At 38.5% G+C, this 24,841-nt stretch overlaps 1 protein-coding gene across 1 annotated transcript in view; it reads left to right on the top strand.

Annotated features, from left to right (window-relative positions):
- Positions 1 to 11,278, top strand: part of RNF125 (ring finger protein 125) — a 32,646-nt gene extending 21,368 nt beyond the window's left edge. The window contains exons 4-6 of the mRNA XM_080821931.1: positions 345 to 435; positions 7,401 to 7,508; positions 10,412 to 11,278. Coding sequence (XP_080678057.1) covers positions 345 to 435; positions 7,401 to 7,508; positions 10,412 to 10,498 — 286 coding nt within the window. The 3' untranslated portion in view covers positions 10,499 to 11,278. The remainder of the gene's footprint in view (positions 1 to 344; positions 436 to 7,400; positions 7,509 to 10,411) is intronic.
- The last annotated feature ends 13,563 nt before the right edge of the window (positions 11,279 to 24,841 follow it).

Raw genomic sequence — 24,841 nt, 5'->3', positions numbered from 1 at the left:
GGAAGGGAGGGGAAAAAAGAAACAGAAAAAGTGACCCAGGGACAGCTGGGTGATGTGACCCCCTCAGTTTCTCAGTCAGTGGGAGCTCAGTCTGCACTTCTCTTCCAAAGAGAATGAAGTGCTTCATGTTCAGTTTATTTAACTGTTTCTCTATCCTGTCCCTATGAGGATACTTACTTTTCTCACGAGAAAAAATGTGGGCACCTGCCCATTATCAGAATGGAAAAGTAATGTCAAATCGGAAAGAACGAGGGCTGGGAACTGGATCTGCATACATTCTATTTTTTTACCTTTAGTTAAATGCCGACAACGTTAGTAATTTTTGTATTCTGTGTGACTTCCAGGTGTGTGTGTCCATTTTGTCAGAGGGAGTTGGAAGAAGAGAGCTTGCTGGATCACTGTATTACCCATCACAGATCAGAAAGGAGGTCTGTGGTAAGGAATTTTGTTACTAGACATTTCTGTAATGTCTACAAATAATATACACTAGAAATCATTGAGTAGGCTTCTACTCATAGTTCTAAAGGATAGTTTATGTCAAGGTTGTGATAATTCCAAGACTATTAGTAATATGCGAAGGTGTTGAATTGAAAGTGGCAATAATTACTAATGTACAATCATTCTTTCATTTATGAACTTAGACATTCTCTCTTACACATAATTACGGGCATAATCAACTAAGAAGATCCGAAATACATAGCTAAGATCCAACTTAAGTATACTAACCGTGGCCACATCTTCAGTAAAAAACATTTTTTAATAACACAAATAGGGATATCATGACAATTTATTAGAAATGAAAAGTAGAAAGTTACTCATCTTATTCAGTTTATTGTTTTATTTCATAGTCTGACTATTTATCCATACATACTGCTCATCATTTCCTAGTTCATTGTGATGCTTCCTTTTTTTTTCTTTTCAGCCTGGCATTTTAGTTCTACTTTGCAGTGTGGCTTTGATAATTTTCATTTTTGTATAGTTGTGAAGGAAAGCAGGGTGGTTCTGGGTACATCCTCATTTACTTAACCATTTTGCTATTTTTTGTACACTTGTTACCAATTTTAGGATTTTAATTCATTTTGTACGTTTGAACTTTTCCTTCTATTAGATTTTTTTTCCCCAAGAGGAAATTCTTAGATTTATCTTCTGGGACCAAGAAACTGCAAACTTTTTAATAGCTTTTGAAATATACTTCTAAATGCATTCCAAAAAGGTTGTGTCAATTTATATTTCTGTCTATAGTTTAGGAGTAAACCACTTTCACCTTAACCTGGCTTATACTGGGTACATTTATTTTAAAATTAAAATAAAGGCTTGGGAGATATAAAATGTTTTATGTTATAAATGTGTACATGTATATATTTGTATATATGAATATACGTGTATATATCTGTATACAAAGACATGTGTATGTGTGTGGTTAATATAGATACGAGTTTTTTTTTTATTTTGAGTATTAAGGATTTTCTTTTTCTATAAAATCCTCTTGGAAAGTGATGAGATTGAAACATAGTTACTATACTAGATAGATAGATAATTTACCAACAGGGGTAGTTCTCGCAGTCCTAGAAGATAGGTGTGATTGCTTCCATTTTACAAATGATAAATTGAGGCTCAGAGAAGTTAATTAAGTCTTGTAAGTTCACACAGCTGGAAAATAGGTGAGCCAATCTGAATACAGTATTCTAGCCCCTGAGCATGGTGAACCCCTGTGCTCTACTAGAAAATTCCCAAGAAAAGCCACACAGCACAGTCAAAAGAATTTGTTACTGATCCTAATGTTTTAGGGGTTTTGGTTCTTGGAATGGCTTGATGTGGGTTGGGAGAGCAAGGGAGATTATCATGGGCTTTTACTGCTGTAGATGCTCTGTGGGAGGAACTGGGTTACAGAACTGTTTTATGACAGGTCCCTGGGGAGCTAGAGGAAGTTAGAAGAAAGTGTTAGGATGGCATAATAATAGTGACCACTTAACTGAGTTCTAAGTGCTCCTTTGTCTCCTAGCAACCCTAAGAAGGGATTAGCCAGAAAACCTGAGCCCTAACCACTAGTACCCAGGTGCTGCTCTGGCTGGAGGAACACCAGGTGCTTGGGACTATGGTCTTGGGCTTCATGGCAACCGCACTCTGGGGCAGGTCATGTACTGGGCTGGCCATTGGTACTGTGCACCTGTTCCAGCAGGAATCCCAGTCCCTGTGCTGCTCAGTTTGACCATCAGATTGAAGGTGGCCCATGGAAGCTAGCTCTTCCTTGATTTAGAGGTGATAGATAGAGGACACTGAAGAAAATGGATGTAAGGGAAGAAATAAACCAGGAATGGTGGGATCGGTTTGCCTGTAGAATTAATAGTCAAAAACGTAGGCTTTGGAGGAGATAAACTTTGGTACCAATCCCAGTGTCTTTGCCTCTCTTTCATCATTTGTAAAATGGGGATGATAATGATGTCCTTTTCACAGGGTAGCAGTGAATGAGTCAGGGGTTAATGATGGGCTACTACCACTTTAGCAACTACATAAAACCAAGGCTAATGGAGATTTTGAGGAAGCCATGTGCTCTTGCAGTTGGGGAACCCAAGCTGGAAGGGTAGGGGAGTGAAATGGTGAATTTCAAAAGACCAGGATGCTGTCATGGCCTTGAGGCAGGAGCAGATTGTTCACAAAATCTGTGGTTCTGTAATACATGAGGGCTGTCTAGAACAGAAAACCTTCAGTTTTCCTGCTAATGTTTCATTCTTGAGTAGAAACTTGAGCCACGTGTCACTCTGAAGGATCTAGAACCACTAGAATTCAGGATATGTGCTTTGGTTATGAAAAGGCTGGAAGTACATACTGTGGCATATTTGGGGTTCACATGCTTAGGGATGCCCAGTGGGGACATGTTGGCGAAAACACCTCAGGAGAAGTCCTAGATCCAAAGCTGATTCTGGATTGGTGCAGAAGTTAGCAAGGAATTATTGCTCTGAGGGGCTGGGTTGTTGGGTTTGCTTGCAGATAAGATCAGTGACCTCATCTGACTTAATCTGGTGTAAGAAGTTTCATGACAGTTGGGGATTTGAGCAAGTGATTTTGCCTTCTAGATAAAATTAGATAATTCTGAGATAGAACCCTGAGCAACTAATCTTTTCTGAGCTGCTCATGACTGGGGTAGGTAGCAGGTTAAGAACACGAAGGAATTTTTACTTTTCTTAAATGCAGCTTTAAAAACCGACAGCTCCTTTCTGTCACATAGTAATTATTTCTGTCATGTTTTATTTTTTTGACGATTTATCTGTTCATTAGAGAGAGAGCACTCATGGGAGTGGGGGGGGAAGGGGCAGGCAGAGGGAGAGGGAGAAGCAGACCCCTCCCTCCCTAAGTGCTGTTGCTACACGGTGCTTGATCCCAGGATCCCGAGATCATGACCTGAGCCGAAACTCATTAACCGACTGAGCCACCCAGGCACCCCTGCCATGTTTTATTTTTTGAAAATTTGTGTCTGTGGAATATTAAACTCACAGGAGACCAGTGACATAAGCAGCATGCTTCAGATTGAATTGAGAGACCACTTTTGAGAGAAATTTGATATTTTGTTTTGGAGAGAGAACCTGTTTCAGCAAAAGCCACACTTTCTGGCTGTTCTTTCCGCAGAGTGCTCTTTCTTTCGGTGGTTGGCTCCTATTCATCCTTTAGAACTCTGCTGAAATCTTTTCTTCCTCAGGGAAGCCCTCCATGATATCAAGTTACTTTCAGCTCTTGCTTTCCTCCCCTCTTTTTTTCTCATTTATCACAATTCGTAATCATGTGTTCATTTCACGTCTGTCTCTCCTTATAAGCTGTCAGGTTCATGAAGTCATGGAACTCAACTTCCTTGTTCAACACTGCCTGCCCACCTCTTGGCGGAGAACCTAGCACATGGGTGGCTATAGTGATAATGAAAAAGAAGATATTAAAGAAGAACATAATTCCATTCACCCAGATTCAAGCGTTCAAATTGTCTCTTATTTTCTGCCTTGCTCCCAAGATTCATTTCTTAAGGGAAGGGACAGGACTTCTTTTGGTTTGGAACATAAACTATGGTGACTAGAGCCTGAGCCACCTGCCCCACAGTGGTTTATTTCTGTGGGTATTTAGAATATCTGTGAGTCGACTAGGCTGTGGGAGTGTATGTGCATAAATGTTTTGGAAGGAAGAAAAATCTTTATTAAATTTGCTTTCAGACTCTCGCTAAATTAGATGTGCAATCTGGTACCTTAATTTTGGTTATATATTTGCCTGTAATTATTTTAGCGCATGTCCCTTTTCTCTTTTTTTGGATTTAGGAATTTTGAATTTTTTCCCCAGATGGCACTAGCCATCAGATAGTTGCTATGGAGGTTAATCTAAACCATAGATAGAACTGGGTTTTCCTTGTAATAAATGTTCTGAAGGATTGAAGTTGGTGGTAACTTCTGGTATGGTGGCTGTTCTCACCTGTGGAGTTCACCACCAAATAAAGTCCATACTGAGATGAGGTCAGCATCCTTTGAATATACACTGTGCACTGATTGATTCCTAATATGAGTATCATGGCCTTGGGAGCATTGAGTGGAGGCACATAATAAAGGATGAGTTGATGGTAGCAAATTGGCATGTTAGTGAGAATGTAGGTGAACACTTAGGTACTTGGTGATGATTAGTCAGTCTCTTACCATTTCTTTCTCTTCCCTCAGGTCAGATCCCTTGATTTAGGACACAAAATAAATCCTTAGAGTAGTACAGATAGTCACCTGTTGTTTTCCAGTGTCCTTCTGGAAGAAATCTCTTGAGTTACACAACTAAATACTATGTGCAGCAGAAGACCAAAGTCTCCACTACCTCCTGTCAACATCAGACTGAAAACAAAAACTACTTGGCTTAAAGTTCCAGGTTTTCTGTATCTTTGTCCTTCTCTAGATCTGGAATCTCCTTAATCGTTGGATCAGGGCTTAGCATCTCTGTACCTCTGACTCTTGACATGGGTCCTCCGGAAACCCTAATAGGTGCTCAAATATCTGTTGAGCAGAACTGGTCCCAACTTATCCTTCCAAACTTGTCCCCTACCACTCCCCCCAACATGCCCTACCTTCAGCTTCCCAGAGCTTTTCCCATTCCCTAAGCAGGCCTGTCCTTTTCCCACATTATTTCTCTGCCCGTGATGCTTCTCACTCTGGCATTGCTGGCTCATTCTGCAAGACTCCTTTCAGTTACCAGCAGCTTGGCTGACGCCTTTCCTGATTTCCTGGGCAAAATTCATGATTCCTTTTTTAGGTCTTGAACTGCCTTTTTGAGTATAACATTTGAATATATGGTGTAACATCTTGGGTATAGCACTTGCTATGCAGTATTGAAAGTATCTGCTTACATGATAACGATAGCAGCCATTTATGATTTGTGCCAAGGACTGAGCTAATAGAATGACTGAGCTTCATAATGTTAAATGACATCTTTTAAATATACAAACAGCTCTGCAAAGCAGAGCTAAGTCTCCTGTTGCAGATTAAGATTAATGACTTGCCAAGGCCAAGTCAGTGAGAGGCAGAGATGAAATTGGGAACTATTTTCCCGGTCCTAGGAATGCAGAAGTGAACAGGACACATGGGCTTTCTTCCCTCATGGAGCTCCAGCTCTTCAGAAACAAGGATCAAACAGTAGTAAACACATGGTGTTTATTAAATGCCTAGTATGTACGTGGCACATAGAGGACATTATCTCTAAACGTCATAACTACTCTACAAGTTAGGTGGTGGTATCTCCACTTGACCCAAGAGGGAAGTTCATGTGCTCAAGTCAGTCACACAGCTGGTAAGAGCTGGTGCTGGGATTTGAAGGCTTTCTGACTTCACAGGTCATGCAACACAACTGTGTCTTCACTGGTTTCCATATTCCAGGTGTACAGCCTATAGTAGAGGGCACTATAAAGAGTACTGAGTGAACAAATGTCTATACTAGTGTCCCTTCCTTCACATTGCAAAAAAATTAATGTTGCTTTTTTGTTAAAATATTTCTTGGTCTCAGCTGTGTTCTCATTACCGCCTAGGGGTCTCAGGGTATATTAAGTGCTATCTTGGGGATAGCCAGTGTTGGCAAGTAACGAAGATAGCTAGAGCTTTAGAAAATCATAAGTGACTATAAAGCAGTAGTAATAAATTTCCCAATAAATGATGTGATTCTGTTCAAAATAAGACAAAGATTAATGGAGTAAAGCAAGATTTGGAATTTGAACTATGTTTAGATACTGAGCATACAGAAACTGAGACCCCTATAAAACAATAAGAATTACAAGAAGGCCTCTTTTAAATTTAAAGGGAGATGTTACCATCCTGACAGATAAATTAAGCTCTGTTATAATATGAAAAGAATGTTGAATTGTCTATTAGGAGACCTAGATCCCAGTTCTGATATACAGTGGTATAAATTTAAGCTAATTTTTTTTTCTTTCTGAGAGTGGGCTCATGAAAGAAATAGGATAATAATTAATTCACTAGATTGTTGTGAGGATCAGATGAGAATACCACCTAATTTAATGCCTAACACATACCTAGCCGTCAGTAATGGTGCTGCATCTCATATTCTAAAAAAGGAAAATGTGAAGAAATAGAATTTTAAAAACCCTAGGTTAAAATGTAATAAAGCAGTAAAAAAAAAAGTAATAAAGCAGTATATATATTTTTTAAAGATTTTATTTATTAGTGAGAGAGAGCACAGGTGCATGTGGGGTAGGGGCAGAGGGAGAGGGAGAAGCAGATTCCCCACCAAGCAAGGAGCCCAACATGGGGCTTGATCCTAGGACCCAGATATCATGACCTGAGTCAAAGGCAGACAGTTAAGCGACTAAGCCACCCAGGTCCCCGGAGTTTTTCATCACATACACCCAAAAAATGGAGTTCATGCAAAAACTGGTGAGATCTAACTAAGGTTTGTAGTCTAGTTAATTGCTAATTTCCCAGTTTTAGTAAAGTACTGCATTTACAAAGTATTAGCACTGGGGAAGCTGGATGATGGAGTCATGGGAAATCTTGCATTATTTTTGTAATTTTTCCTGAGTTTATAAATACTTGAATATTAAAAAGATTATTTTTTAAAGCCATTAAGTATTTAAAAAGGGAGGAAACTAATTAAGTAAGTAATGGTACATCTACTAACTGCAATATTGTTTAAATAATAGATTGATAAATATGAAATAAATAGCCATACTGGTAAGTACAGGAAATGCATATGAAGAAATAAATGCAATTTTATTTGGTTAATATTGTTAATATTTATGCAGTTTTTAAATATTATGCTGAGAAATGGCCAGTAGATTCATAAAGTTAAATTTCATTTTGTTGAATGGTTATTTAATTTTTTAATTCCGACACTGATTATTTTACATTCTTTCTTGAACTCCTGATTTTCTTTATTTCCAGTTCTGTCCACTTTGCCGTTTACTACCTAATGAGAATCCAGGCAGCTTTAGTGGCAGTTTAATAAGACATTTGCAAGTCAATCACACTTTGTTTTATGATGATTTCATAGTAAGTATATTATTTTACTTTTACATTATGTTTCTGTTTGTTGTGCATTAAGCTTACCTTTTTAAATCCAAGTGAATAAAATTACAGCAGAAAAAAATATGTATAGACCTGAAGTTAAGTATTAGCATTAAGCAAGAAATTATAAAAATATAATGTTTATAAACTTGACTATTGATATCATCTGCCTTAGACAAAATTATTTTCTTTGTGATCTGGGTAATTAGTCATTGTATAAGGTACTAGATTTCACTTTCAAATTATTTTAATTTCTACTCTGGGCCCCTCCCTATATATATTTTTAATTTTTATGAAGTTGAAAACTTACGTAGCTGAGATGAGATGAAATCACATCAGTAACGAAATGGCTCAGAGTTTGTTCTGCGTCTTGCTATTATAGTACATTGAATGGCTAAAAACAGATAAAGCATTATCAGTGTAGTAAGACATACAGGCCTCATTTTTTATTTAAATTCCATGAGACACAAAACTCGTGTCTACTGAACGTTTTTACACTGAAAAAATTGTATTATGAAAAATTATAAACATATACAAAAGCAGACAGCATAGTACCACGGACCCCCATGTATCAGTAACTACCCATCAATAACTACCAACTAATGGCCAATCTCATTATATTAACCTTTTTTTTCTTTCTGTTTTATTGAGAAATAATTGACATGTAGCACTGTGTAAGTTTAAGGTATACAGTATAATGGTTTGACTTACGTAGTGTGACATTATCACCACAATAATTTAACATCCATCATCTCCTAAAGATACCAGAATTTTTTTTCTTTGTGATGAGAATTTTTAGGATTTACTCTCTTACCAGCTTTTGAACACGCTATACATTAGTGTTAACTATAGTCCTCATGTAGTACATTTCATCCCCAGTATTTATTTAACTCACAAGGGGAAGTTTGTGCCTTTCGACGCCTTTCCTCCCATGCTCCCTCCCCCAACCCAAGATTTTCTTTTTTTTTTTAGGGTAGAGGAAAAGTTAGATGTAGTATGAATAGTTCTAACTTAGGTTTTGTTTTTTGTTTTGTTTTGGTTTTTGGTTTGGTTTGTTTTTTTTTAGGATAGAAGAAAAGTTAGATGTAGTATGAATAGTTCTAACTTATGACTGTATTTCCCATGATCAGGAATGAGAATAACAAGTGAAAAGTTAATGTAGCCTTTGTTCTGCTTTGCTCCGTGTGTTGCCATGTGAGGGTAATGTGTTATCTCCTGAGTCCCTTTCAACAAAGGGGTATTGCCTATTATAGAAGGAAAATCCCTCATAGCCATGTTGTGAAGTAGTGTATTATTATTGTCACCGCTATCTAAATACATGAAGTATTAAGAGCTAAATTTAGCTTTGCATGTAATTTTCACATGATTTTTGACTGCTGTCTTTGTATGCAATTTCATGATAGAATTTAATAATTGTTGAAGATTGTCCCTTGAAAATGTCTCCTTGCTTTCTGATCTGCCCACTGTATCCAGATTCAACACAAGGAGCTTGGGTTCTGACCTGGGTTTGAGTAACAGCTCTGTCTCGGTCACAGCTCTGTGACTGTGGGCAAGGTACTTAACCATGGAGCCTGTCTGTTCATGTGTGAAGTGAGGAGAGGAAAAGCACTTGATCCCCAAAGCTCTTGTTGAGGATTAAATGTGACAGTGCGTGTAAAGTGATTTGCACGGTTTGGGCAAGGACATTAGGCCACCTGGAAAAGGGGAGAGGGTACTAGGACCACTTGAAGAGCTGAGCAGGCGCCACAACACAGGCTCCAATGCTCAAACAATGTCTTTTCTGGGAACCTGAAGTGCACACGGACTCAGCAGAGGCTCGTTCTGGTCTATAGGTTCTCATTTTTTACAACCCATAGGGCTTCCTCTTTACCTTCGCTCCATGAGATGTTCTAAAAACCAGGTTGATTTCATATCTGTCCCAGCTATTCATGTTCAGTCCATTCTTCTCAGGATTTTCCAAAGTATAATCCAGGACTGGTCAGGAGGAAGCAACTTTGATGAGAGTCCTTTTAGCCCACACAAAACTGGATGCCACTTGGATGTGGCAGTGAGGTGGAAGCCAAATTGTTTGTTTGGACTTTTGGTTTCCCAAGCTACTGGGTACTGTACTGTGCACCTTAAGTATAGTGTCTCATTTTATTCCTTAGAGCAGCTTCTGTGAAGTGAGTGTTGCGTCACTGTCCTCACTTAGCATGAAACCCCTTAAGCTCAAAGGTTAATAATTGCCTACAAAAAAGCCAGGATTCACTCCAGATCTCGTGCTTTTCTGGGCTTTATGGCTTTCCTTTGGATTTTGTTGATTTGCTTTTATGCTTTTATGTTTTAGAATGGATTTCCAAAAGAGATTTTACTTTTTTCTTTTTGTTCGATTTATTGCTGAAGAGGAGATGGATTGCAGAGAATAGGGCTATTAATAGTTTTTGTTTTATTTACAGAATGTGCTGACTTAAAGTTTTGAAAGCCATTTTGGCCATAGGGAGGCAGGGAGAAAGAGAGTTTTGTGTTCAACATATTTTTCAGAAATAGATACTCAGTAGTACTGCCGAGATTGGTGAATTCTACAGGAATGTCTTGACTTTACTCTGTATTACATGTTTATTTGGAACATAGCACCGTAACTGCGATTTATAATGTTGACTAAAATTACTAATTTGAATTCCAAATCAAGACTATTTTACTATGACAATAACGAGTTAGTTGTTAGGCAGTAAAATTAAATAGAAAATGCACTAGCCCCAGAACAGAAGTCCTGGGTATTTATGATAGTTTTTGCTAAATTCGGGGCTCTACTTTCCTGCCAAATGAGGCACTGCCTTGACCCTTATCCTCCAGTTGCTGAAAACTGTCATTTCTGATTATATGTTTCTAATTATTTTTCTTTATTGTAGGATTTTAATATAATTGAAGAAGCTCTTATCCGAAGGGTCTTAGACCGGTCACTTCTGGAATATGTGAATCACTCAAACACCACATAATTTTATTAAAAGGAAAGAGAAGGAAACCATACACTTGGACCATTTGTTAAGATGCTGCTTGAACAAGTGGAGGGGAATTGTCGATGTTCGATGGGCGAAAATGTACAACACGGTTATACGTTTGTCCATGTTTCTTGTTATATTGCGTTTTAAAACTGCTTTCATTTTGATGGCTTAAATCTGTTTTACGTTCTTGAGTTTTTTAGAAACTTAACAAAAAGTAGTCTCTATCAGCCATTAATATATGGAAGAGAACTTAAGGCAGGATATGTGGGTGAAGGGTCTTTATTTGCAAATTGAATGATACTGTGTGTAACGTTACATATTAATATATACTATCATGGTTGAGCAAGATAACTAATCTTTGTTCTGTGTAAAAAGACGGAGAATATAACCAAGTGTGGACATTCAAGGAAATACAAAATCTGTTCTAGTGTACATCTAATCTCTGATAGGATAATATGAGTAGCCTTGTATTAGAGTAGATAAGGAAAATTTTGAAAGTCAACAAAGTCCACTTAACCACATTGTAAAACATAATACTGTAACAAAATAAATTTTGTGTTAGGAATGTATACTTAATTCTTTGAATTTTATAACTATGCACAATAAGAATCTAATATTATATTTTTCAAATATTTGTAGCTTATTATTTAGAAATATTTCTACAATATAGGCAGTTTCTTAAGAACCTGATATTTATAGTAGAAGTGTTCACATCCATAATTTTTAGTGGAAAACCCTAAGGGCTTTGATTTTTTTTTACTTCTTTTCCTTTAGAAAAATACAAAATATAAATACTGAAAACCAAACAAAATGTAGCTTTTTACATCATTATAAGGAAACACCATTTTAGAATTCTGACAGCCACTCGGTTATCCTCTGTGTGTCCAGTCACAGTTATCAACCATCTTCCCAAATTCCACAGAAGTAACCACTACAGTGATACCCATTATAATCACCTCCTTGCATTTCTTTATTATTACCCAAGTGTGTATCTCTGCACACTATATTTTAATCTTACCCACTTAAAATTGTTTTATTGGCTACATCTCTTACATCTTTTTAACCTATAGGTTCTCCCTTCTTTCTTTTCCTTAGAATTTACTAAAGAACTTCGTCTCATGACCTATAGAGTTTCCCACAGTCTGTGTTTTGTTGTATTTTGCTAACTATGTACTCATGGTACTCAGCATGTTCCTCTTTCCTCTGGATATTGACACACGGATCTAGATGTTTGACTAGACTCAGGTTCAGTCCTTTTTGGCAAGACTATAGGTTATGGTGTGTTCTTTTGCCAGAGGGTACACAATGTCTGGTTCTCTCTATTTGTGATGTCAGCTGAAGTTAATACTCAATGTCTAGATCCACTTACTGATTTATTGTGAGTTGGAGGATATTCTAATTCTATTATTTCTCTTTCATTTATTAGTTAGAACATTTTTATAAAGAGATGTTTCCCCATATCCACTATTTGGTTTACCACTGGTCATGTTTGTACAAGAAAGGGAAACTAAATATTTGTATTTTCCTCTCATTTACTAATTTTCAAGATAATAAACTTGTTTCCAGTTACCTTCCAGAGATCACTTTTTTTCAGTGTTATGAACTCATGGGTTCAAACGTATTTGATAGGCTTCAGCCCATTTCAAATATTACCTTATTTAAGTTCAAATTGTCCCCATCTTTTGCCATTGGGAGCCTCACCAAGTTGCCTCTGAGTCATTTTGACACTACACTGTCTTTATTACCTTCCTTGCTATCTGGAAGACAAGATATTCCAGGCTCAACTTGGTGTGTTACCTGCCCCAGACATGGAATGAGCCATTTCTCTAAGAAGCCTGGTTACTTTCAGTAGGAAATGGTATTTCAAAACCATAATCAGGGCTCTGAGAATGTTCATTGCTGTTAGATTGGCCATTGTTTCTAGGAGAGAGCTAGGAAATCTCTATTTTTTTTTTTTTTAGTAAGATAAAACACTTTGTGAGTTTATTGTGAAACTTCCAAATCAAATTGAGAACTACAGAGTTTTTCTTAATGCTTTCTATTACAACTGTATTTCCATTTTCTATACTGAGAATCCTGGTTTTCAAGGACCCATATAGGGCATGATAGAGTTAGAATATCCCACAGTTACTCATTTCCTTTACTTACCTTACACATGCAGCAGCCTCAGAATAACAGTGCTAATATCACCACCAATTTGATAACTGAAACAATTAAAATTTTTCCATTTGCCTTTCCCATTCTCTGTTTTCAGAAGTCATACTATGTCAGCGTTTCCAGAACATACTGGTATAACATACTATACTCTCTCCCTTCTAACCCCCATTTAGTCTTTTTTTTTTTTTTTTTTAAAGATTTTATTTATTTATTTCACAGACAGAGATCACAAGTCACACAGAGATTACAAGTAGGCAGAGAGGCAGGCAGAGAGAGAGGAGGAAGCAGGCTCCCTGCCGCGCAGAGAGCCCGATGCGGGGCTCGATCCCAGGACCCTGGGATCATGACCTGAGCCGAAGGCAGAGGCTTTAACCCACTGAGCCACCCAGGCGCCCCAAACCCCCATTTAGTCTTAGTTCTTCAAATAACTATATAGTCAGTGCTTGCTACTAGTGATTATCTGATGGCTCTATTTTTCATATTTGGCTCTTTAATGACGCATCCAGGATGCAGAATGACGTCTCTGTAGTATAAGCAAGCAAAGGAAGCTATGAAAACTAGTGATAACAACTGAGGATAAAATACTTGGCCGTAGTTAGCTTTTTAATTGTCATCATTTGTGAACTTTGTTCCTTAGACATAAATATAGTCATAGTCACGGTGCCCCCAATTTTTTATAATAAATTATCCTTTCCTTCTTTAAAGACTAGATTACTATTCTGCCATCCACTGTGAAGTATTTAGAAAAAGGTAAACCCAGATGAAATCTGGAGAGCCTTATTCCCTCCCTTTTAGATACTGGTTTCAAGCTTGCTTTTCACAGCTGCAGACAAGCAAGAACAGATTTTTAGTTTCACAAGCTCTTGTCCTGCAATTTGGATGGGTTATCCAATAAAGCAAAACCCGCTGGACAACAAGTGCAAAAAGAGAGGAATTTTTCAGAGATAATCAGATTGAAAATCTAATCCCTAAAAAATAAAACAATGTATTTCTGAGCTTGGGTACCGACTATCCAGAAAATAAGTCTTTGTTAGTTCAGAGCTACACAAAAGGCATCCTTAAATCTGTAAAACTTGAAAAAACTTCAAAACTTTAAAACCTGGATTTTAGGTAAAGCTTTAAAAGTCATCTACCACTACTAACCTCAGTGCAGCAAATCTGCAGCCTCTCCCTGGATTCCTCTTAGGATAATTTTGCCACCTACAGGACAAATGAGGTGCTGGCCACCTGAATTATTTTGCCTTCTGAATTATTTTGAGTTCTAAAATGGTGAAGTGCAAATATTTGTTGTTTCACTGTGCCTTTAACCTTTTATAAAAAGGAATTTATAATTCATTGTTTTCAAAAGGGAAAACCACAGACCAAACCATCATACTGTATACCTTAAACCTTATACACTGATCTGTGTCAATTATTTCTCAATAAAGGGGGGGGGGATGAAAACCAGTATTTGAAGCTGTTGATTACTAACAAAAAAGTTTCACTCATTTTCTTTATAGCACCTCAAGATGCATTTTTTTCAAGGCCTTATAAAGGGAAAAACTGATTCACATGTTACTCTTTAAAAGCTCAAGTCTTCTGGGATGCCTGGGTGGCTCAGTTGGTTAAGCGGCTGCCTTCGGCTCGGGTCATGATCCCAGGGTCCTGGGATCGAGTCCCACATCGGGCTCCTTGCTCAGCAGGGAGCCTGCTTCTCCCTCTGCCTCTGCCTGCCTCTCTGTCTGCCTGTGCTCACTCTCTCTGACAAAAAAATAAATAAAATCTTAAAAAAAAAAAAAAAGATTCTCTAAAAGCTAAAGTCTTCTAACCCAACAAAAACCTACAGAGATTTTCTTCATGTGCTTTTTCCTCAAGTTTCTAAAATGTAGGTTGAAAAATTGGATAGTGCATCTATGATAAACAGAGCTTCAGATCAGATCTCCTAGGAGATCCTTTGTTGGTTCATTTCTTTTCCTGGTGCTAGGTGTCTTTCATTTTGAAGTGAGCTTACTCCAGCTATGGGAAGTTTATGATACCATCATTTGTACCTTTGAACGTTGAAGTTATTTTAAAAAGTCACTAAGAGATTTGTTTTTTTATTATTCAATTGCAACAACAAATCTGTATGATGATCAGAATTTAAAATGTACAATTCTTTTCCTTCTGTAAATATGTATTATTGTTAGAAATAAAGAATGGCAGGACCATTGCTTTCATTAAAATACCCCCTGTGTCTGTTCTTAAATATGGATTTGATAATTGTTTACAAACTTAGCTTTTAAAATTATCATCATTGGCAATATCTATCACAAACATATACCTTCATTTTAGGCCAGTAGTTCTCGAATAGGGGTGATTTTGCCTCCCAGAGGACACCGCAATGTCCAGATACGTTTTGGGTTGTCATAACTGGGGTGTGCTATTTGCAGGGAAGTGGATAGAGGCCAGAGATCCTGCCCCACATCTCCAGTGCGTAGGACAGCTCTCAACAGCAAAGAATTACCCTGGTCAAAATGTCAGCAGTGCTGAGGTTTAGAAACCCAGATTTAGGCCAAGGTAGTAATGCTGAGTGTCACGGACTTAGTACTAGTTCTGTTTACAAGGGGCTCCATTGGAATTTAAAAGGTAAGATGTAAATGGACTCTATAAATCCTATTCCTTACTAAATACATATGAAATTTTGGGTGGCAATAGCTATCATATGTACCCCAGATCAGAGTATGTCCAAACATATAAGAGCTTGGATTTTTCACAAGAAGAGGTAAAGGCCAGAACACAGATGTTATTGACTTGACCTCTCATGATTGTTTACTGAAAGTAAAAGATAGAGGCAACTCAGAATGGGTTAAGAAGACTTATGTTTATCACCTAGATTATCTTTAACTGAAGATAAGACAAAATATTTCCAGAGGGAAACCTATGCCTGAGATCCTTGAAGTTAAGAAATATTTAAATTTCTACTTTTTTTTTTTTTACTGGAAAATCATCTGGTTTTTTAATCGTGGTTTCAGAGAAGGCCACCCATGGGTCTTGATTAAGGCTAATCATTGCCACAAAGCAGCCATATGAGAGCCCAGAGAAAGTGAGAGATTGGTCAAGATAGATTAGGTTATCCTGTGATTACAAACAACCCCAAACCCTGCGCTCACCCAAAGTCTCCTGTGTTTCCTGGCTATTCTCCAGACAGCTGTTCTCCAGCCTCAGAATCCCAGATTGTTTTGATTTCATGGCATTTGTATACTACCTCGTGCTTCCCCACCACCCCTTACCACAATGGGCTGGAGAGTTGGTTACACAGGTCATTTCCACTCACATTTCGTTTGCCAAGGCAAGTCATGGCCAGATGTAATTTCAAGCCACTGGGAGAAACGCAATCTTCCTTAGGTAGAAGAGAACTGAATATTGGGAAATAATGGTAATGCTGACCATGGGAGTAGAAAGCTAGGAAGAGCTGACAGACACCAGGAGGTCCACAGCAAAAGGGTATTACAAATACGTGTGGAGGGGCACCTGGCTGGCTCAGTGGGTAGAGCATGATCTCGGGGTCATGAATTTGAGCCAGGAGAGACAAAACGCCAAAAAGAGACTACCTTTTTAGAAACATAAACTCATATTCATTTTGCCATTGTCATGTTTTGCTTAACTTTACTCAAAATTTAGGATTATTTTACCAAATGAAAGATGTTTCAGTTCCTCAAACATAAAACAGTAATTTTGTCTTTTGAGTCACTTTTTCCTTTTCATTAAAAGGAGTTAGGACTTTAACATGAATTCTGGGAGATAACATTCATCTGTGACAAATATGCAATGAATGTAAATATATAGTTAACAATAAAGAAGCATTGTAAAGCATATATATATATAAAACATGCAAACATTACTGGTTATCAGAGATACTGAACACTATAATACTATTTTTCTCTCTCAACACAATGTCTGACATAGTATGATCTCTCGTATATTTTTTGAATCAGTCTGTCAGCAGAATTTCTCAATTGATAGTTCTTCACACAAGAAAGCTGTGGTGGAGCTGGCACACTATGGTGGTTTAGTGGTATAATTTACACATTCCAAAGCAATTTGGTGATGATATCTTCCCTCTTGACATAATAATTCTATTTCTGGAAATATTCCCTGGCATTTCTACTCCAAAATGGAACCTATATGCAGGATCATATTTATTGCAGTGCCATTCACACAAACAAAAAGTGCATAAATTAGAGTCCAATATTTTTCATTTTTATTATTTTTTAAAGATTTTATTTATTCATTTGACAGAGAGAGACACAGCAAGAGAGGGAACACAAGCAGGGGAAGTGGGAGAGGGAGAAGCACGCTTCCCGCTGAGCAGGGAGCCCGATGCGGGGCTCGATGCCAGGACCCTGAGATCACGACCTGAGCCAAAGGCAGACGCTTTTTAATGACTGAGCCAACCAGGCGCCCCTGTTTTTATTATTTCTTTAAAGACCTCTTTTTTGTTGTTGTTTTGTTTTTGTTTTTTGCTCTTTTTTTAAAAGTAATCTCTGTGCCCAACATGAGGTTTGAACTCACAGCCCAGAGATCAAGAGTCACGTGCTCTATTGAGTGAGTCAGCCAGGCACCCCCAGGCCAATAGTTTTTAAAATGTGGCCTTTTGATTGGCACTGTCACTAAAGATGTTAATACATCATTCAGTTTACTGTCAGGTCGGCCTGGGAAGAATTTATATCTAAATTATCACGTTTAAACCCTGTCAACTCTGATTAGTTTTAACTCCCAGAGATTTAAATTATTTCTAAGCTCTTATAAAAGCTTTTTTTTGTAAAAGATTTTATTTATTTATTTGACAGACAGAGATCACAAGTAGGCAGAGAGGCAGGCAGAGAGAGAGGAAGGGAAGCAGGCTCCCTGCTGAGCAGAGAGCCTGATGCGGGGCTCGCTCCCAGCACCCTGAGATCGTGACCTGAGCCAATGGCAGAGGCTTTAACCCACTGAGCCACCCAGGCACCCTTATTTCTAAGCTCTTAAGAAATATTTTATTGTTCCAGTCCTCCTAACCCCAACCCATCATATGCTTTCGTGCCTCCGTGATTTTGTATACTTTTTCCACTTAGCGTAAAATAAATTTCATGATTTCTCCTTAAAGACTCTTGAGCCATCCAGGTAGAGTCACTATCCTTTATATCTGTCCCTCAACCTCACCTTCATTGCTACAGTCGTCATATTTCTTTGTGTATAGGCCAAATGCTCTTGAGACTGGAATTTCCTCGAGGGCAGGGGATGGCATTTATCTTTACCTCCAAAGAGCCTCACTATAAACTCAATCAGTACATATGTCTTAGGCTGTTAGGGCTGTTATAGTAAAATACCTTATACTGAGTGGCTTAAAGAACAGAAATGGTATTTTGTTGTAGTTCTGGAGACTGGAAGTTCCAATATCAAGTTCCATCAGGGTTTGGTTTCCAGTGAGAGCTCTCTTCCTGGCTTGCAGATGGCCACCTTCTTGCTGTACTCAAGTGGCAGAAACAGAGCACGAGCACTCTCTTATAAGGGCACGAACCCCATCACGAGGGATTTGATATTTTATATATATATGTGTATATATATATATATATACACACACATATATATACACACATATATATACATACACATACATGTATATATATATAAAATTTAATATACTTCTAAGTGTATTTGATTTTTGTCCCTTTGATACATTCTTAATAATGTATGCAAAAAGGTCAAAATCTGGGGCGCCTGGTGGCTCTATCAATTAAGTGCCTGCCTTTGATTCAGGTCATGATCCCAGGGTCCTGGGATCAAGCCCTAGGTCAGGCTCCCTGCTCAGCAGAGAGTCTGCTTCTTCCTCTCCCTCTGACCTTCTCCCTCCCTCCCCTCCGCTTGTACTCTCACACATACTCTCTCCCCCAAATGAGTAATTTAAAATTTAAATTTAAAATTTAAAAAAAAAATTTTAAAAAAAGGTCAAAATCTTACAAGTAAACTCATACTGTCCTTTGATAGTATTTCAAAAGTGTGTTCTCTAAATATTCAGTCTTGAGGCATGCTGGTTTGAAAACTATCTTAAAGAGAGAAATAATAACTTTCTAATAAAAAATTGTAATCATCTAGTCAAACTCTAAGAAACAGAAAATAGAATGGTGGGGTACCTGGGTGGCTTAGTCAGTTAAATGTCTGCCTTCAGCTCAGGTCATGATCCCAGGGTCCTGTGTTTGAGCCTCATGTTCGGCTCCCTGTTCAGTGGGAGCCTGCTTCCCCTTCTGCCTGCCTCTCCCCCTGATTGTGCTTGTGCTGTCTCTCTCTGTCAAATAAATAAATAAAATCTTTTTTTTTTAATTAAAAATTGAAAAAAAAATAGAATGGTGGTTGTTAGGGGCAAGAGGGAAGGGGAGTTATTGGTCAATGGATTTAGAGCTTCAGTTTGAAAAGATGAAAAGGTTCTAGAGACCCATTGCATAACAAGGTGCATATGGTTAACACTAGTAAACTATGCACTTGAAAATGGTTAAAATGGTAAATTTAATGTTATATGGTTTTTTACCACAACAAGCAAACAAACAAAATTGGTGTGTGGGTAAACCAAATACCATGGTCTATATATAATTCTGTGCCACCCAGTTTGGAAAATTATAATTGTCAGTGAAATTTAGGAAAGAAGTATCACACTGGTAAAGTTCTTGAGATTTCAAAAATAAAGTATTTAAATATAGAGACTGAACAACTCTCCTCCCGATTGCTATTTTTTCCACCCACTGCTCTCTCTCCAGACTTGGGATAAAGTTTAAGGCAGACAGCTTTGTTTGCTTCTTTTCCCCCTATTTGCAGTGGTTGTACGCTCTCTTAGATATTTATTGTTATGAGTCACCAATCTGGGTTCATATCACTTCATTATGGGATTTTTTGATGGAACTCTTAAGAAGGCAGTTTTTGTTCTTGTTGCTGGTACTGTTGTTACTTTTTTTCACACTGAGTATCTTAAGCTCAAATAATTTAGCACTGGGGGACCACTTTGAGGGAAGTATGCCTAAGGCTAAAGTGAATCCAAGAAAAGAGCCAAGAGGAAGTGAAAAACTAAATCCTGATGATATCTTTTGAGTGTCTGGCTTCAAACACGTATCATCTTGGCTTTATCACTGGAATTATGTGAACTAGAGAATTCTATTTATTGCTTAAGCTGTTTTAATACTTTGATTTCTATCACTTCCTGTGCAAAAAGAAACTTGACTCATACGGCTTCTGTGCAATATTTCTGCATTCTTAAAATGTATCTCCCCCATTACCTAGTTCAAGTTGGATTCTGTAATTCACAACCTTAGAGTCCCAAGTGATATAGACATCAATACCAGAAGTGGGATCATTGTTTCAGATCATCAGAGAAAATGCAGAACTAGCTGAGCTGTGGTTCCATGAGGGACTGGGACAAGTACAGATTCCTGCATTGTAAGGTGAGAAATTTAAGATTTTGTATGTAGATACAAAGCAATTGCCAACACTATATCCTTAAGTTTCTTGGGCTTAAGGCATATGGCTATAAAGGATAAAGCTCTAGAAAACTTAGTAGCAAAATGTCACTGGATCAGTCTGCCAGTTATTGGTCTGTTAATTCGAAGTTCCAAATTTATACTTTTTGCTTGCTGTGTGAAAATAGATCTGGGCCCTTAAACGTTTTGCCTTTGCCAGCTGGCACAATAATAGGTCTTTCCAACAGAGGGCACTAGAGAGAAATTGTGGGAGGAAAAGGGTTTTGTCTCCTAGTTCTCGTTTGCTCGCTTCCCACGGCGCGCAGAGCCAACCCCGGATTCGGCAGTGTGCAGTGCCCAGCTGCATCTGCCAGACCACATTTTCCTCCAAAGTCCCCCTGGATGGTTTTGCAACAGAATGCCTCCATGAGACGTGTCTCTGTGAACAGCTTTCCCTTGCATCCTGGAGGATATGTTTCCAGCCAGTTCTACCAGCATGATACCATAGAGACATTTCTGCCAACCAGTGAACCACAGCTGGGTCCTCCTTTCCAGCAAGGTCTGGATCTCCATCCAGAGTGGTGGGGCCCTTCTCTGGGTACTCTATTTCAACTCTCTTTTAATTTTTTTTTTTAAATATGAAGCATAAATGCTTCATGAATTTTCATGTCATCCTTTTGCAAGGGCCTTGCTAATCTCTATATGGTTCTAATTTTAGGACATGTACTGTTAAAGCAAGGATTCGAGCTTATATTCTTCACAGTCCTCTTTACTTCTTATACCAATCCCCTATTAGGGAGAAAAAAAAATTTATATTAAAGTTTCTCTGGCCAAATTACTGTGTAATTTCTCTCTCCGAATTGTACCCAGAATGATACATCAGATTGTGCTGATTTTTCCTGAGTACCTCCAGTAAGGTACAACAAAAAATTTGCATGCAGCCATCAAGATTTTTCTGAATGTGAGCAGAAAAAAAGAGGAATTGGGAAATAATAAGGCTGAGGTCCAAAACAAGACAGACCAAAGTACAGAGAGGTCAAGTTCTCTGACTTGCTTCATCTTCTATGTGTATGATTGAAATGCTGACTGAGAAAGTGGGAGATCCTGTCAACTGCAAAGGGGAGGGATTAATGGAGAAAGTGGGGTACCTGGATACACGGGGCCACACCAGAGTGCCTCACCCTGGCTCCCCTCCTGACAAACAGGATGACACTGCCAGTGCAAACTACACTGGCCTGGAATTCAGTTTGGGAGCAGGGTGCTATTCATTCTCGAAGAGAAAGAAGAGTTCTCTGCCCCCCCAGACAGTTTCTTCACCCACACTGTCCTGAAATAAACTTTGTCAAATAGAATGTGCTACATATGTGTGGATCCCAAAGTTGCTGCTATTGAACAGAAAATCTGTGAGTTAGAGCCCAGCCTTGGCTCTTCCACTGAGCAGCTATGCTGACCTGATAAAGTTTTTGGTGTTTAATTTTTAGGAAGCTCACGTAAAATGAGACTGATAAGACAGGTGACTGTGGTTTTATTCGAATTTGTAGCACCAGCAAAAACCATACTGTATAACAGGCCGGTGATGGGCTGAAATCAATGGCACAGAATGTCCAAACTCCTTAGATGGCCTCAGGCCATTTTCCCACCCCATACAGTTAACAAATAAATTGCAAATGAAATATGCCCCTCCTCTTTCCCCAAACAGGTTGTTTACTCTAATGGCCTTTTAGGTGTTCCCTTAGTGATAGGAATGATTCTAGCAGGCAGTATCAGAGAACTGTATTAGTGACAACAGAACTCTCACCACTGCCAAGTCAAACAAATGATGCCAATGAGACTCAATGGTTCTCTGCTTCACTTCATCAACTCTGGCCAGCAGGAAAATGATACATACCCTGTGATTTCTTCCCCTCTTTCCATGTTCTAAGTGGAAGTTTTCATAGTAGTTGTATTTGTTCTGCATTGTGGTACATAAGAGGTAGTTGATAGGGATTATGTTTATGATTTAGTCTAAGGCTATAGGATCATGAGGTATTACAACTGGATCAGATTAAGACTCAACTAAAGGAATAAATAAATTATTTACAATAAATTATGAGGGGAGCCTGGGTTGCTCAGCCGGTTAAGCGGCTGCCTTAGGCTCAGGGCATGATCCCAGGGTCCTGGGATCGAGCCCCACATTGGGCTCCCTGCTCAGCGGGGAGTCTTCTTCTCCCTCTCCCTCTGCCTGCCACTCTGCCTACTTGTATGTTCTCTCTCTGTGTCAAATAAATAAAATTAAATCTTTAAAAATAAATAAATAAATTATGAGACACTGGCCTGGAAAAATAGTCCATGACATTGCCTCTAGGATCATAGCTGGATGGTACTTTAGATTGTGTCCTGAAGAAGTAATATATGTGTATGTATTGAGGAGGAATGGATGGAATAATTGAACTTTAGGTATAGAAAGAAAGGTGTATATTTCTTTTTTTTTTAAGATTTTATTTATTTATTTGACACAGAGAGAGATAACAAGTAGGCAGAGCAGCAGGCAGAGACAGAGGGGAAGCAGGCTCCCTGGTGAGCAGACAGCCCGATGTGGGGCTCGATCCCAGGACCGTGAGATCATGACCCGAGCCGAAGGCAGAGGCTTTAACCCACTGAGCCACCCAGGCGCCCCTAGGTGTATATTTCTGCTGGAGGGTTCTTCTAGTTCTCTAAAAATCAGGCTTTGTTTGCTTTTTAAAACTGGTGTTAGGCTTTTGTTTTCACTGTTACACTGGAACTAATCTTGTTATAATTGCCTTTATCTAAGCTGTGTTCCCAGAGGATGTCGATAAAGGTGTGAAGCAAAAGAGGAGAGGGGAGGAAAAAGAAAAAAGGCAGGGGAGGAGAAAAGAAAAGGAGAGGTTTTAATTTAAAATTTTGTATTTCTCTCAAAGATGAAAAAAATCCAGCAACCCAGCAACATCAAACAAAAGTTGAAAGGTGAGTTAATTTGTTGGACTCTATTGCCATTTCTGGTCTAATCCATAGCTCTGCTTCCTAGGACAGCATAGTTTAGTCCATGAAACAATTTCAGCTGCATTCAAAATATCTGTTTCATTTTTGGCTTGGTTTCTATACTGAGCGGTTTTCTCTGCTTGGGCAAAGGAATAGGGTGCTGTCCATCATGTTTAAGGCACTAATAGAGACTGAGTAGAACAGAGGGATCTCAATTCTACCTTCTTGGGAGAGAGTGTAACTGGCACATGTTTGCCCTATATCCCCTCTATTTTATTAAACTGTAACATGGAAGCTGGGTTCTATAGGATAAAAAGACCTTTAGTGTTACGAATAGGGATATTGGTAAAAATGATAGCTGTCTGGGCGCCTGGATGGCTCAGTTGATTAAGCGACTGTCTTCAGCTCAGGTCATGAACCTGGAGTCCTGGGATCAAGTCCCGCAGCGTGATCCCAGCTCTGCAGGGAGTCTGCTTCTCTCTCTGACCTTCTACCCTCTCATGCTCTCTTTTATTCGCTCTCTCTCTCTCAAATAAATAAATAAAATAAAATAAAAATTATAGCTGTCCAATAGTATGTAAAATACTGCTGATAGGAAATTAAATGTTATTAAATAGCATGAAAAATGCATATTCATAGTGACATTTATGAAAGATTTGAAATGTAACCATCCCAAACTGGGGTGGACTAAAAAAGGGTAAATTCCCTTATATTCCATACTTGATATTATTAATCTAACTTTTGAGTTTCTGTTTGTGTTAATTTGTAGAATTATGAGGAGAGGATTTAAACTCACAATGACAAGTAACTTGGTTCCTTCTCTCTGGGGAAAGAGGAACCACTTCCGCAGTGTTTCATCCTCCTTTGCCTTCCTATCTCCTCCTAAAGTGTTGATTCTGTTAGGAAAATCCACTGAGATGAGATCCAATCAGGAAACAGAGCTCTCAGTAAGTAGTTCAAAAGAGGATGTTTAATATGGAAAACAATTACAAAGATGTCAGGAGAGCTGAAAGACCATGTGCGACAGCAAGGCAAACACAGAAGCCACTGAGAAAAAGCAGGGACTGCCCAGCAGGCTCCAGGACCTGAGAGGGAAGGGTGGTCTTCCAGAAGTTGAAAACATGGAAGAAATGAAGACACAGCCAGAAGCAGAGAGAGGGAGGGAATAATGCCTTGGCTTCTTCCTTCTAGTGTCTCACGAGTACCTGACATTGGCTGAATATAGACAGAAGTCGGTTGGCAAGGGAAAACGGGAAACTGTCTGTAATGGTTACCTCCAGCAATATACACCAGAACAGGTCATAGGTAGGGAAGCAGATCTGATGGTCAACCAGCAAATGTCTGGCTCAGATACTTTGAGCTACAAGTAGCAAAATAGTCGACTAGGAATGTTTTCGAGTAGAAAGGCTTAACAGTAGGTAGGACAGTTTTCAAGGTTAATTAGATTATTAGAATGGTTTAACTACATTAAGGTCCTGCATTCCTTCTATCTTTCACTCCACCATGGTCAGCATATTGGCTTATTCTTTGGCTTGTTCTTTTCATGGTTCCTCTCAATCATGGTAGTTCCCCTTGAGCTGAGAATGTCCTCCTAAAGGACATAGCCAGGAAAAAAAAAAAAAAAGAAAGAAAGAAAGAAAAGAAAAGGAAAAAAAAGAAAAAAAGAAAACTGAACAAAAATCATGATTTATTAGAGTGGGGGATGGGAACAGGGTTTATAAATGTTTGTTGATGGGAACATTGTGCCCTGTATGGTTTC

Source organism: Martes martes (assembly GCF_963455335.1).
Source record: "Martes martes genome assembly, chromosome: 13".
Classification (NCBI taxonomy): Eukaryota; Metazoa; Chordata; class Mammalia; order Carnivora; family Mustelidae; genus Martes; species Martes martes.
The sequence above is the reverse complement of the archived record's forward strand: the minus strand, read 5'-3'. Positions and strand labels throughout refer to the sequence as shown.